At 36.5% G+C, this 15,867-nt stretch overlaps 1 protein-coding gene across 2 annotated transcripts in view; it reads right to left on the reverse strand.

Moving 5' to 3' along the window:
• Positions 1–478: 478 nt before the first annotated feature.
• Positions 479–15,867, reverse strand: part of LOC129740994 (homeobox protein unc-42) — a 113,444-nt gene continuing 98,055 nt past the window's right edge. For both annotated transcript variants that reach the window (XM_055732682.1, XM_055732681.1), the window contains exons 4-6: positions 15,189–15,365; positions 14,760–14,865; positions 479–1,799 (exon numbers count right to left, since the gene is read on the reverse strand). In XM_055732682.1, the coding sequence (XP_055588657.1) occupies positions 1,693–1,799; positions 14,760–14,865; positions 15,189–15,365 (390 nt within the window). In that variant the 3' untranslated portion in view covers positions 479–1,692. The remainder of the gene's footprint in view (positions 1,800–14,759; positions 14,866–15,188; positions 15,366–15,867) is intronic.

A 15,867-nucleotide genomic window follows, 5' to 3' on the forward strand; every position in this document is an offset into this window, starting at 1 on the left:
TTGGCAGTTTCGCCCTTTTTAAATGTTACGCTAGAAATGTTAAAATATTTGTGTTAGATTTTGAAAATGCGCATAGTTTGGGAATTAGGGCCGGTCACGGTACATACTTTAGGGCGTTAAATTTGGCGTATATCGGATGTACAACACATTTGCGCCGTGTTTCATTTCCAGTGAAGATTGTTGTTCAATTATCAAGATACGATCTTAGTTGAAATGAATGAAGGGTTATTCAGATGTTTCATTCAAATGGTTAAAATTTCGTTCAGCATTAACCTAGAATCCAATTTAAATACCTACTTATTGGTTTATTTTTATATCAATCGAAACACAGACATGATAACTTATGGCCAAACCAAATGCTCAGTAATTTATTTATTTATGAAAATTGTTTCGTGGAATATTTTACAAAGTGGACGTTTCTCAACTGTATCGAAATAAAAAACTCATAATTATTCATTACATCAGAAATGTGTGCATTGTCCTTGATCTATATTTACAAGTACAATCAATGCTTTGGTTTTGCGTCTCCACCAATTCCGTTGACTAGAAATGTATATAATATATATAGAGCTTCTGCTGTAAGTATGCATTTTTTGGGTTTATCTTTTGTTTGTTTGTTTGTTTGTTTGTTTGTTATAGGATCAACTTTAGTTTTGTCTGCATACTCTCGGAACACTATATTATCATCTATATAGGTTGCGTCCTTTCGAACACTTAATGTATTTCTGCGAATCGTGAAATTAAATAAATTAGCTACGATTTTATTTCGAAATTTATAGTATTTTTTGTTGCTGCTTATGGTTGCATTACAGTATAGTTAAGAGTTTGTTTTTTTCTTCTTTAGTTTCTTTGTGTTGTTTTTTTTTTGGTTTAAGTTACAGTATCTTACATGCTACATTCATTTAATTAAAGTTTGGTTTTCGTCTATACTTGTGTGTTTTTCCTCGTTTTTATTTTTTCAAGAATTATTATAGTATCATTCTTTTTTGCATGAATTTAAATACATTTGATTTGTTTGCTATGAGCTTTGCCTTACGAACAAAGCAAATCATTGTGATGTTTGCTGAACTGCTTCGTCAATACGTACTGTTTGTAATTTTATCTGGCTCTTATCTATTATTTACAGTTGTCTATTTATTCTAAATGGTTATTAGTTGTTAATAGTTGTTTACCCCCATATTATTTTCTCATGCAATGCCATACGGATTTCTAGTAATTTTGGAACGGATTCCCGATTATTGAAGCACAACCAAAATGTAAAAAAAAACGCTAGCTTAGCCTTAGTAAGCAAATCATTCACGAAGTTATTTTATCTGCTCGCTGACGTTTAATTAACGATTTTCGCGTCAAATGGCTAATGAAATTGCACCCTTTTTTTTAGTGTGCTTGAGCATTGCAGGTGACACAATAATCACGTAATTATTTGTGTTTTTTTTCGTTACGTTACACTCGAAAGCATGCTCATTACTTATTAAAACTGAAACGATTTTCCTCTTTTGCAAAATTTTGATATCCACCGATTATAAACATCATCATCATCATCATCATCCATCGCTATCGATCAATTTGTTAAAAAGCTTAGTATTTTTTTCCTCATCTTCATTTTCTTATTGTTGGTTTGAGTTTCTAGGAATCCCATCAATATGGCAACTGCGGGGATGAAAAGTTATCCTAAAGTTGATCCTACATTAATTATGTCTGGTACTGCAGCATCGGCGCGGACAGGTTCGGATGGTGGGAGCTGTTCATCCGGAGCGCGGACAGACTTTTGTTGTACCATTCGTCCTCGGCCGACATTCCTTGAAGGTGTGAAAGGAGATAGAGAAAAATAGTTGTTGTTAGTATCCAATTTTAACGGATTTTTTCTAGACATTTTTCCGTTGGGTGTCATTTGAATGGTTTGATTGAGGGGTTGTTGATTAGTTGCAGAAGTGTAGGCGATTTTCTTAATGAGCATTGACATTCAACAAATCGTGTCTGACAAACCGCCTTCACGTATGCAACGTTTATAATGAATGTAGGACTAGAATGTTGATAGAAGCATATTTAAAGTTATCAGAACACCGTTAAAATAAACATGAACAAATAAGAACGAGCAAGAAGATAAATGTTCTTCCAGAATATATTTAACAAACTATTTCCAATAATTCATCACTTGCATCACTTATTCATATTGAAAAAAAGCCAACACTTTTGAGAAGTGAAGTTGGCGTGTGCCGAGAAAGACGTTTTTTTCATCTGCCAAAATCAAGCTAGCTAATTCAAAATTAAATAAAAATTTCAACTGTTGTAATTGATCATGGAATTGCACCACATCAACTTTTACCAGAAATGAACCAAAAAAAGTATTCATAGCTGGAACTAGATTCAAGAAATAGATTGGGCATCGTGACCAATGAATTGTAGATTTCAATATTTGAAGGGGAAATACTGGTTCCTTTATATCCCATGGTTGTCAGAAGCTACTCGGGTTAAAACAAAAAGAAAATGGTGAGCTCTTTCCATTTTTATTTGTATTATTTGTGAGAATTATAATATTTCCTAATTCAGAAAAACGACAAGTAGGCGTGTGTCGAGAAAGACGTGTTTTTCCATCTGTCAAATTCAAGCTAGCCAAAAACTGGAATTCAAGTGAAAAATTGGATATTTTAGTGGACAATCGTTTCAATTGCCTCACATCCAGCTATATCAGGTGTTCAAAACTAGTACTGAGTAGAAATTTATCAAGAGATGGATAAGCGTTTGTCGTCTAGAATTCGCGGCTCCGAAAGATCGATAAGGACTATTGGATTCATACTGAGCAGTTGTTTTTTCCAAGGATAAGTATCGAACCCGTTTTGTCCATAAAAAATTGTTTTCTTTCATTTCATTTTATTTCTTCTTTAAGTTAACTTACGTAATTAATTATTTTGAACTGATATTGCGTATCAAAACTCATCGTTTCCTCGAAATGCATTTTGCAGAACGTTTGTTTAAATTCAGGTACAACAGAATGTTATTTAAATGCGAAGTGCCATTTTTCCTTTGCAGAAAATGTGACATTATTTGTTTAAAAAATGTTTTGTTGTTAGTTCATTAAAGCATTATCATTATTTTTTTATTCATTTTGATTGGGATTTAAATTGCAAAAAGATCTCATTAATTTGCAAGATTTGGTGCACAATTTTTATTTCTGTAGCATTCAATATAACTTTATCGAAATAACAAAAAAAAAATTTTTTTTAGATAATATTTATTAATCTTTGCTATGTTTCAATGGTTCATTTAATCAATCTATAAATAAATCAATCAACCATGCAAAAGTAGAACTATCGAGTTACTAAGCAATCGAATATTCTCTTTAACACGAGAATTAGTTCCAAATTGAAAACGATTCATTGAAATATGTACAATGTTTATAATAATATTTAATCATCCTCTCAAGTTCGGTATTCCAACGTTTACTGTGATTTCATTTTTAATTATTGTTATTCTGGAATAATAATAGAATTTGATTACTGTGAGGCAAAGATTAGAAACAAATTCAACAAATTTATAGAACGGTTTATCCTTAACACAGGAGAACAATATTCATAATTTGTAAATTATGTTAAGTTTCATGAATCATGTTTATCATATAAAAGTCACTTATAATTCTTAGATACAAAACTCTTCGTGAAGATTCAGGATATTAAAATAGTTGGTGAGTTAAATACAATCTCATACCGTTCTATAAATTAGAGTATTGCATAGGGATAACAGAAAAGGGAAAAGCTAGAAATTTTAAATAAAGTTTTAAATGATGTTCAATCACAATATTTAATTAAATCCTCCAAAACATAAAAGGAGCTTTCTTAGGAAGTATCTAGGAGAATAGTAGGTGTAGGAATAAATAAAGATCGCACCATACCAAAATGGATATTTACCTAACTAACACAACCCATTCCTAGGATCAAGAATCGTTTTGAATATCAGTTTGTTTTTCAATTATTTGAGTGTTCATAATTATTTATTTATCAGTTTTAAAACTAATAACGCCTCATATTTGTAATAGGAGTTTCCTTAGGAAATGTATAGGAGCATAGGGGGTGTAGGTAAAACGAAGATCGCACCATTTTCCAAAAATGGCTCCTGATCCAAACCTCTCCCTTACTAACACAACCCTTCCTGAGATACTTGAATATAGATTAGCAGATGTATAAACGATTTCTATAGCTGGTGATAATGACTTATCATTGTTTCAGAATTTTTCAAAACAACCTTTGAAGAAATCTGGAATAAAAGATTTATAGTTGATCCTCAAAAGTATCTTACTAACAATCCTTCCTTCATCCCTCTTTGACTACTAGGACGTGGCCGGCGCTGTTATTGATCTTCTTTTAAAAGGAGAGTATGAATTTTGCGCATTGAGAATGAGTTGCTAATCCCAAGCTGCATTCTTTTGGCCCTTGTACAAAATTTGTGGCCTCGATCAATCACGGAGTAGCAACCATTGGCGATGTGGAACTCGTTTTACTTAGCTATGGATGATTTGACACAATGTAGTATGATATCTTTATTAAAACAATGAGAAAATAGTGGTACTGTTGAAGACTAATTAAAGCATTTCGGACTTTATGATTTAAGGTGGATATGAGTAGTCAAACAAGCAAAGCTAAGCTAAGCTAAGAATTATAATATTTCCTTATTCATCAATCCTATCTGTCAAGTAGGATATCCCTTAAAAACGAATATCGCTACCCTTTCCTGTCTGAAACAGCATGTTTATACGTAGGGTCGTATGACAAGTTCATTCAGCAGTTCAGGCTACCCCTATACATACACTCAGAAAAATACTATTATGTATGCCATAAGATTCTCTTATGAAGTGGCGCCATAAGAAAAATCATTGAAATTCATTAGATTGTCTTATGACGCGAATGAATTCTGAAGATGAACGCCTATTGCAATGAGAGGTTGTTGCTTTTCATAAGAGGTTCTTATGGAAACAGTAAATCACTTTCTAATAAGAATAATTTTAGATATTTCATGCTGAAAACATTCTCTTTATTGTTTGCCAAATTTGTTTGAAATCAAATCATTTATGGTCACCATCAGCAGTGCATCAACAGACGCTTCCATCAAAGTTTTTTTTGCCGCATCCCAATCTTCGACCTTGTTAGATCAGATAGCTGAAAAGTAGACAAAAATGGATATCAAATTACTAATATGTCGCTCACATCAGAAACAACAAATCGGACTTACCATTCCGGAAATGACAATATCATTTATCTTTGAAGTAAAACTAGTAACTATGAACTGGCGATTGCTTCGTTCTGTTAGATAAAAATAAATATATAATTCGTTATTGAATGGTTGACCTTTTTTCCGTCGGATTTTCATTACCTGTTTTTCGTGTGTTTTATACCGTTTTAATTGTAAAAGTCCAATCCGGCTTTATATTAACTTCATACCAAACTCGGAACTGGTCGAGTGCTGGTGATAAAAAGGAAATTTAGGCAAAAATCGTGATTAAAGTGTCAAGTGCATCACCGTTTGTTTATCACTAAAGTTGCTTATGTAAACATCCCATTTCGATTTTTTTCGACCGAAGCGACATCTAGCGGTAAAGCTGCATTTCCGAAATTTTATTGCATACCGAAAGGCGCAATGGAATATAACTGCTCGACTTGCCACGAGGCTATAACCGGAATCGAGCACATTGCCTGCAAAGGCGTTTGCAGCAAGCGATTCCACACCACGTGTACTAGCTTATCTAAAAGTCTTGCCAGACAAATGGATGCGCATTCTAAGAACCTGTTTTGGTTCTGTGACGACTGCGCTGCATTGTTTTCTAATCCTAGTTTCCGTTCTGTGGCCTGCAACGCTCCGCCTGAATCAAACGAACTAGCGCAGTTGACGAACGCAATCACAGAATTGCGTTCGCAAATTCAACAACTTGCTCCGAAACCAATTCGTACCCCCATGTGGAACAAATCTACGCCCACGCCGACACCTACACCACTCAGACGTCCATTGAAGCGGGCTCGGGTTCCAGATGCGGTTTCATCAGAACCTTGTCAACTCGGATCAAAACATGATTCAAACGATCTAGTTTCAATTCCACTTTGTGAAGATGAAAATCCAAAGTTATTCTGGATTTATTTGTCGCGTATTAAGCCGGAAGTCACTGAAGACGCTGTCAAAACCATGGTGCAGGCCAACCTTGGTGTGGAAGATGCCACGGTGGTAAAATTAGTTCCGAGAGGTAGCGATATCAGCTCTTTCCGGTTCATATCGTTTAAAGTTGGCATTTCTCCGGATTCGAAACCGAGGGCGCTGAATTCTGAATCGTGGCCGAAAGGATTGTATTTCCGAGAGTTCATGGATTACAATTCAAAACAGTTTCGTGATCCTCAATAATAACCAGTCGCCAGTTTATCTCAGCTTGACACCGGGACGCACCAATCATGCCAGTTCGGAAGTTCTCTTCTCTGGCCACCAACGACCGTACGTTCCTGTTTCAAGTCGTCCCGTTTATCGGTCAGGTGGTCCAGAGGGAGGCTTCCAATTGCCATGTACTGGCAAGTATTCCTCAAACATAAGCTTTTCTCGAAGTCACGCACCTCTGCCTTCTAGCCTCCCATCGAATCAGTTTTATTTTGGCCGTCACGATGAACAAATTTCCACGGATGTTAACTCTGAACTAGAGTCTGTAGCGAACGTTGCCCCTGATATTGACCATTTTCCTGCGAACCTCAACCGGAAGTCGGGACGCACCAATCAAAGCAATTTGGAAGTTCTTTTCCCGGACCACCAACGACCGACTGTTCCAGCTTCAAGTCGTCCCGTTTATCGGTCAGGTGGTTCTGGGGGAGGCTTCCAATTGCCATTTCATGGCAAGTATCCTTCAGTTTCGTGCTTTTCATCTAGTCACACAGCTCTGCCTTCTAGCCCCGCACCATGTGCATCGAGTCGGATTTATTGTGGCCAGCACGATGCACGGATGAACACGGATTCAAGCTTAAAGCTACAGCCTGCTGCTAACGATATCGTCAGTTTTTCTGTGAACTGTCGACTGAATGGAAACGGAAATGCATTATGTGATTATCGCTCAATCGAAGCCGTCGCTAATCACTTGCCTGTTGGAATCCCGGGACGCACCGAAATTAGCACATTGGAAGCCCCCGAGCCCTTCGTCACAGTCGCGCAGTTTCCAGCCAGCGTCAACAGTCGTCCCGGCCCTGTGTTCGAAGAAGGCAACGGGGCTCTCCAGCCTGTGCTCTCAGGCAAGTACCAATTTTTAAATTCTGATGCGTTTAGTGATCGCCCCTCGCCTTGCAGAGTCCGCCCTGATGATGGAAACTTTGCTGACGGTGTACGCATATACTACCAGAACGTTCGTGGCTTGAAATCGAAAATTTCGGAATGTTTCGTTTCCACATCAGAGCTCGATTACGACATCTACGCTTTCACCGAAACCTGGCTTGATGCAACAGTACCATCCAGCCAACTATTCAGCCCGGATTACAACGTGTTTCGATGCGACAGGAATGGCTCTAACAGCTGTCGTAGTCGGGGTGGAGGAGTGCTAATAGCCGTTGCATGTAAGTTTAGCTCATCGATATTCACAATTTGTAATTCCGGTAGCATTGAAAATTTGTGGGTAAAAGTGTCCTATGAGCAAAGTTCACTTTTGATCGGTTTATCGTACATCCCTCCTGAAAGAAGTCAGGATACCTCAGTACTAGAGTTGCATGTTGAGACATTATCAGAAGCAAGATTGAAACAGCCATTGTCCGGTATTATTTTGCTCGGTGATTTTAATCAATCACAGTTATCGTGGGTTCCTAGCGGTAGCAACAACTTGGTGGTCGATTCTGCTTCAGTACTAAATATGGCGAGTGCTACTTTTTTGGACGGAACTGTATTGAACGGACTTCATCAAAGAAACGGCGTAAAAAATTTTCAAAATCGGACGTTGGATTTAGTTTTTACGGATGACTCAATCTTGAACAGCCCCGTAATTGAAGCAAGTTATACCGTGGTACTTATAGACGTATACCATCCTGCGCTTGAGTTCAACATTGCATTCCCGAGTCCGGTCGCTTTTGTTGAGGCTTTCGACCCATCTGCACGTGACTTCCGTCGTGCTGATTTCGATCTCATGAACCTGTGTCTATCTGAAGTGGACTGGACAAATCTCCAAAGATATACAAGTGTAGACGTAGCTGTTAGTTCATTCTGCGCAATTATGGACGACGTTTTTGACAAATCTGTGCCCATGGTTCGACCTCCGCTTAGACCTCCTTGGACTAATTCTCGCTTAAAACGACTGAAACAGCTGCGCTCGAAATTGCTTCGAGCATTTACTAATTCTAGATGCCCATTCATGAAATCTAAACTTAATGATGCTACCAGAAAATATCGAATCTACAATCGATTATGCTATCGCCGTTATGTGAATCGGACTCAAAGTGAGCTTCGTCGGAACCCTAAAAAGTTTTGGAATTTTGTTAAATCCAAAAGGAAGGAATCTGGCTTACCTGCGGAGGTACATTTAGATAACAGAATTGCAAAATCATCTGCTGACAAATGTAACCTTTTTGCAAAGCATTTCTCCAGTATATTTTCAAGTCAATCGCCAACAGAAGAACAAATTAGCGCAGCCATGACACGATTGCCCACCGATGTGCTGAATCTCGACGTGTTTGCTGTTAGAGAGGATATGGTTTTCGAGGCTATCAAAAACTTAAAGTACTCTACCTCAGCCGGGCAGGATGGAATACCTGCGTGCGTGTTGAAAAAGTGTTGCACTATACTTGTTAAGCCCCTGACTTATATTTTTAATCAGTCCTTACAACAACATCGGTTCCCTGCCACCTGGAAAAGATCTTTCATGAGCCCAGTCTTCAAAAAGGGTGATAAGCAAGAGGTTCGCAATTATCGTGGTGTCACATCACTAGCTGCCTGCTCGAAGGTCCTAGAGAGGATTGTCAACGATGTTATGTTTGCAGCCTGCAGGAACTGGATTTCGGACAATCAACACGATTTTTTCCCGAAACGTTCGGTAACATCTAACCTGGCAGTGTTCACATCATTTTGCATATCTAACATGGATAGTGGCAAACAAGTCGACGCAATTTACACGGACATCACTGCGGCGTTTGACTCAGTTAATCACTTAATTTTACTTTTAAAGCTAGAACGCCTGGGATTATCTGAGAGATTTTGTGCGTGGATCAGAAGCTATTTAACAAATCGTCGTCTTGCTGTTAAAATCGGAACATCTGAATCTTCAGATTTCATTCCGACTTCAGGAGTACCACAAGGAAGTAATTTGGGCCCTTTATTGTTCACCCTGTTCTGCAATGATATTAATATGCTGCTTTTTGGATGCGGAGTACTTATGTACGCGGATGATTTGAAAATTTTTCTGAACGTTAACAGTTTGGCAGATTGTCAGATACTTCAGCAATTCCTCGATACAGTAGTGAACTGGTGTGCTGTCAACCTACTGGCCTTAAGCGTTTCTAAGTGCTGTATCATAACATTTGGACGCAAGAAACTTCCATTTTTGTACGACTATTATATCCAGGGTGAACTTCTACATCGTGTTAATCAAATTAAGGACCTTGGCGTTGTTTTGGATAGTCATATGACATTCAAGGAACACTACTGTGCTACACTTGAAAAGGCCAATCGAATGCTGGGGTTTGTCATACGTCTGAGTAAAGAATTTACAGATCCTGTTTGTCTACGAGCTCTGTATTGCTGCCTTGTTCGTTCAATATTAGAATCTGCAAATCTGGTGTGGTGGCCATTCGAAACTACATGGGTGGCGCGTTTTGAAGCGGTTCAACGAAAATTCGTACGTTATGCTCTGCGTGATCTACCGTGGGATAATCCTCGAAATCTGCCACCTTATGCACAACGCTGCGCTTTGCTTGGCCTCCACACGCTGTCGAATCGCCATGATATTAGCCAATCACTGTTTGTGGCGAAAATTCTCAAAAATGAAATCGATTGCTCTTGGATACTTTCGCGCTGTCATATTTATGCTCCAGAAAGAACCCTGCGAAATCGTGACTGGCTATCACTGGAATCAAGAAATACGCGCTATGGTAGCAATGACCCTCTGCGTTCTGCAAAAGTAAGCTTCTTACGCAATTATGCTCTCTTTGACTTTAATGGCTCAACTGCAACCTTTAAACGCTTGATCGAATCCAGCATAAGTGACCAATTAAGAACTAATTAATAAGAAAACTTTGAATGTATGTCAAGATAGACCTAGATTAAGTAAACCATTAAGACATTTACGTCAGATGGTTTTTTTTATAAACAATAAACAATAAACAATAAACAATAAACAATGATGAAAAAACTGTTGAAATGAACGAATGTGTTCATTACTTTCACACAATGCCGTTTCTTCTATTTTTCATAAGAACATCGTATGAAAATTGAAAGAATTTCATAAGACTCTTATTAAACATTATTTTACACTCTAAAAAGTGGTTCATAAGATGCATCTTATAAAAATGATAATAAGAATTTGCCTGAGTGTATGATTACATTGACTTGTCACGGTGTGCATTGTGGTAACACACTGAATCTCAATAACAACACTTGAAATGAGTATTGAATCCATGTCCTCATTTTGACATCTTGTGTTTCGCTTGATTATTAGTTGTATCTCGTGTATCAGCCAATGCAAGATGTATGTATTCACCCTATGCTATGCTATCCTATGCTAATGAAAAGCCAATAATTTTACGAAGGACTGCGAGTGAATTTGTTTTCCAAATTGTTTCTGCTTAGCCTTTTGTGGGTTTAAAACTATCGCCTGTTAAGCAAATGTAGTTCATTTTCCCCCGTTCTGGAAGTTTCTCTTAAAACGTTCGAAGTTAGTTTGTCTTTAAAGAAGAAGAATCCTTTTACATAATGATATTTATTATTGTTTCTATATGATATTTGTGTTTTAATAAAATTGAACCCATTTCTAGATGCAACAGATCGTCGTCAATCGGTCGGTAAATTTTGTCTCCCGGTAGGGGTTTGCAGTAAGCAACGACACTTTTCTCGATTTGCTGACTTCCGCTCGTGTTTCCTTCGAAATCGAAATTGCTGACGACTTGAATTCCGGCGCAAGTCAGGTGCAAACACGGGAATAAACAGCAAACCCGCGTCGTCGCCGCTGCCTGCATTACTTGTTGCCGGAATCCAGCCAGGATCTCCATTTGCGGTCCACTGCTGATCACGACTGATGTGATGATGCGCGTAAATAAATAAATGTATAACTGAAGGAAATTCGATATTTGCAGCCGAAAAGATATGCTCCTCGTGTTGGGAAGGATAGCGGAATCAGATGAGGGAGGTCCAGGACAAAAAGGAAATCTTCTGCCATCGTCAGTCACACTTTCCGATGTACAATCTACTTCTTAGTGCTCTTCTTCTGCCGCAGCGAAGATTGAAAGAAGAATTTTCCTCAAGGAACCAAGGCAGCATCTCGAGCCAAACTAAGGACCGGAGAAGCACTTGCAATGTGGCGAAGGCCTATACAATAAACACACTCATGTATATACCCAAAGTGTACACCTAAAAGCCACGTTGTTTGTGAAACTTTTCCAGCTCTCAGGAAAATCTTCGGGGCACGTCTTGTGGAAAATTTGTCATTTCCGCAGGGCGGTAATGTATAACAAATTGACGGCACACGATTATAGAGATGACATAATGGTTTGGCATCTTAGGCTGCCGCTGTCTCGGGTTTAGTCCTCAGTTTGGTTCGGCTAGGTTTGTGCTGAAAGATTCTTCGTTGTCTTGGTCGTCGTGATTGCATCTCACAGATATGGTTTTAATCAAAATGGAAGAAAGTGTCTGCCTTGTGCCTTAGTAAACACTAGGCTCAAATACAGTTTCACTGAAAGACGAAGAATAATACACCTTATAAACTGAAAATAACATTCTATCTGAAACTAAAGGATTAAATATTTTTGGATTTCTAAAAATCAAAATGATTTGAATTCGAATAAATGAAAATAAATATACTGCATGAGTTACTTTAGTTTTATATTCAGTGAAGTTTGTTAACCCATTTTCCAACCATTATTGTGTTTAACATATGTTCATTTTTGTCACTTTGGTAATATTTGTCATTTTTGTAATTTATGTAATTTTTGTCATTTTTGTCATTTTTGTCATTTTTGTCATTTTTGTCATTTTTGTCATTTTTGTCATTTTTGTCATTTTTGTGTGAATCAAAGCAATCGAAAGATTCCTTTTAATTCAACCACGGTAAATGAAAAGTTCATATACCAGTATTTCCATAGCAACTTACTACCTTCTTCAGTGAACGTTTTCGAAAACGTTCACTGAAGAAGGTAGTAAGTTGCTATCGAAATACTGGTATATGAACTTTTCATTTACCGTGGTAGAATTAAAAGGAATCTTTCGATTGCTTTGATTCAGTTGAATCATTCAACCACAGTCATTTTTGTATTTTTTGTCATTTTTGTAATTTTTGTCATTTTTGTAATTTTTGTCATTTTTGTCATTTTTGTCATTTTTGTCATTTTGTCATTTTTGTCATTTTTGTCATTTTTGTCATTTTTGTCATTTTTGTCATTTTTGTCATTTTTGTCATTTTTGTCATTTTTGTCATTTTTGTCATTTTTGTCATTTTTGTCATTTTTGTCATTTTTGTCATTTTTGTCATTTTTGTCATTTTTGTCATTTTTGTCATTTTTGTCATTTTTGTCATTTTTGTCATTTTTGTCATTTTTGTCATTTTTGTCATTTTTGTCATTTTTGTCATTTTTGTCATTTTTGTCATTTTTGTCATTTTTGTCATTTTTGCCATTTTTGCCATTTTTGTCATTTTTGTCATTTTTGTCATTTTTGCCATTTTTGTCATTTTTGTCATTTTTGTCATTTTTGTCATTTTTGTCATTTTTGTCATTTTTGTCATTTTTGTCATTTTTGTCATTTTTGTCATTTTTGTCATTTTTGTCATTTTTGTCATTTTTGTCATTTTTGTCATTTTTGTCATTTTTGTCATTTTTGTCATTTTTGTCATTTTTGTCATTTTTGTCATTTTTGTCATTTTTGTCATTTTTGTCATTTTTGTCATTTTTGTCATTTTTGTCATTTTTGTCATTTTTGTCATTTTTGTCATTTTTGTCATTTTTGTCATTTTTGTCATTTTTGTCATTTTTGTCATTTTTGTCATTTTTGTCATTTTTGTCATTTTTGTCATTTTTGTCATTTTTGTCATTTTTGTCATTTTTGTCATTTTTGTCATTTTTGTCATTTTTGTCATTTTTGTCATTTTTGTCATTTTTGTCATTTTTGTCATTTTTGTCATTTTTGTCATTTTTGTCATTTTTGTCATTTTTGTCATTTTTGTCATTTGTTCATTTTTGGTGTTTTTCATTTTTGTCATTTTTCGCGTTTTGGCATTTCTGGCATTTTTGTCATTTTTGTGGTGTAAAAGTTATTCAGAAAAGTCGATTATTTCCTTTACTATTGCCCTCAAACACAACATTTTCGACTCCAGAGCCTCAAGTTTACAAAGATGGAAGTTTTATTGAGTATTCAAGTTTTTAAAACAATTTTGAATTATCCAGTTTTTATTACTTGATCTGAACAACTTTGGCTGAAGGAATACAGTACTGTTCATAATTCATTGGAAATGGAATGCTTGCGCACAGTTAGTTCATTTTTTGACTCTGATGAATTTCTTAGTTCAAATTTTCTTTTAAATTTAGATGAACTATCACATTATTATCTTAAGAAAATTTAAGTTATTTTTGACGTGAGGAAGAAATTCTACGAAAATTGGACTTTTCGGCTTTCGTCATTCAAATAGCAATATGTACTTCAGAAATAATATAATAATATAATCCAGAATTTGATATCAAGTTTTTGAAAAGTTGTAGATCAATCAAATCGAAAGATACGCGGAATACAATATTTCAGGGCTTGAATTGAGAAATGCAATTTTTATAGAATTTTGGACGCTTTGTAAGAACAACTTTTTTCCACGCCACTAATCAACCAATATGTTTATGTTTGTTATCAACCAATATCATATTTTTTTGGTTCGAGCCTGAAATATTGTACTTCGCGTAGCTTGTGATCAATTTGATACAACTTTTCAAAATCTTTACTGTTTTATTTTTCAAAAATCGTCCTGGAAAATTTCAATCAGCTAGGAATATATCCAGAGATATTGTATATCATCATAATAATAAAAAGTCATGAAAATTCAAAGTTGAAGTAAAGTGCGCTTGCCTCTTATTTTTATGAACGTTACTGTATGTACTTGGCTATTAAATTTAGGGGTTTTCAAAATCTAGAAAATGTCCCGCCTTTTCCGGCTGTGTCCCGCTTTTTTCGTGAAATGTCCCGCTTTTTCGAAAGTATCTGGCAAACTTTTTTAATAGATATCTGAGTAATGTTATTTCTGATTTTTCCTTCATTATTTTTGGTTTCAAGGCGTTATGAAGCTTCTGTTTTGTTGCAATTTACTTTAAATATTTTCATTTGACCGCTAAACTTCGGAATATTGTTACCTCAATTTTTTTTTTATTTATTTAGCTGTGTCCGTTTTGAAAATATTTGTCACAAAATGTTAAGCAAATTCAAAATGTTGCGCTTGAAATGTTGGACTCACTCTGTTGCCAACAGTATTCTATGAATTCGTCCCTCAAAACGAAATCCCAAACCTCATTTAACTAATATTGCTGAAAGCTACTATAGGAATCACAGGCCTTAAAAACTACCAATAGATAGATACATACCCATCGAATCCTGGCGGACGCCCACCGAGCTCATGTTGGAACCGTGCGTCATCGAGAAGGGTTGCGTCATGCCGGGGTAGGACGAGGCGCCCATCTGGAAGAGGTCCTGCGGAGCAAAAAAAAAATCAAACCCGGGAACCCGAAAAGTTGATTGAAAACCATCGATTAGCGTCCGAAATTAAAGTCACTAACCGTCAAATGAAGGCTAGCTAGCTGGCAACTAACAATGTGTCTGTGTGTTGTTGGGGGTTTTAGGGTTTTAGCCGATTCATGTGGGTGTGGGGATCAAGGATTATCGCCGATTTGGGGGGAACGGATTGGTAAATCACATACACCTACCTACAAACACTGGAATAGAAGGATAGATGAACTGGACGGACACACAGACACATGCTAGAGACACCAGCCAGACCATAAATTGATTCTCACCTGCGGATATCGATTGATTGAGTTTGGATGGGGATACGGTTGATAACCTCGGGACACGCTGTAGCCCTGGATGTTCCGCATCATGCCGTTGCAGGACGGAATAACCGAAGGGGCGAGCGCTTTCTGTAATTGCTTTTCTTGCTTGCGATATTTGGCCCGGCGGTTCTGAAACCAGACCTGTGTGTTTGTGGGGAGAAAGATATACATGCATATAGTTAGTTGGAGATAAATATTTATTTATCCTTTAGAGTTGAAGGATCGTATGATATATTAGCAAGAGTAAAAATGGATCGAGAAAGAAAGAAAAAAAACCGGGATCAATGGGGACGAAATACAAATTAACCATGAAATTGCTTTCCCTTGGTGGCGGAGGCTGAGCGGTCTTGGCGATATTAAAGGCATATTTACGGTGGTAAAATTTTTAACCATATTTTTTTTGCTATGTCCAAAGTTGAATTGAAAGTTGCTTCATTGAATTTAACTAGATTATTTCCTACAGTTTTAGCATTGTACTATTTCCTATATTGACGGCAGGGGATCAAAAACACTTTTTTCTTGTAAAATTTTACCTTCACGCCTACACCAAGGTTGCCGAAAAAATCGGTGTTTTTGACAAAAAAAAGTCTCGAATTCTGTGATTCTATGAAGTTTATAGGGAAATCATGTCAAACATCAACAA

This window comes from Uranotaenia lowii, chromosome 2 (genome assembly GCF_029784155.1).
Source record: "Uranotaenia lowii strain MFRU-FL chromosome 2, ASM2978415v1, whole genome shotgun sequence".
Lineage (NCBI taxonomy): Eukaryota > Metazoa > Arthropoda > Insecta > Diptera > Culicidae > Uranotaenia > Uranotaenia lowii.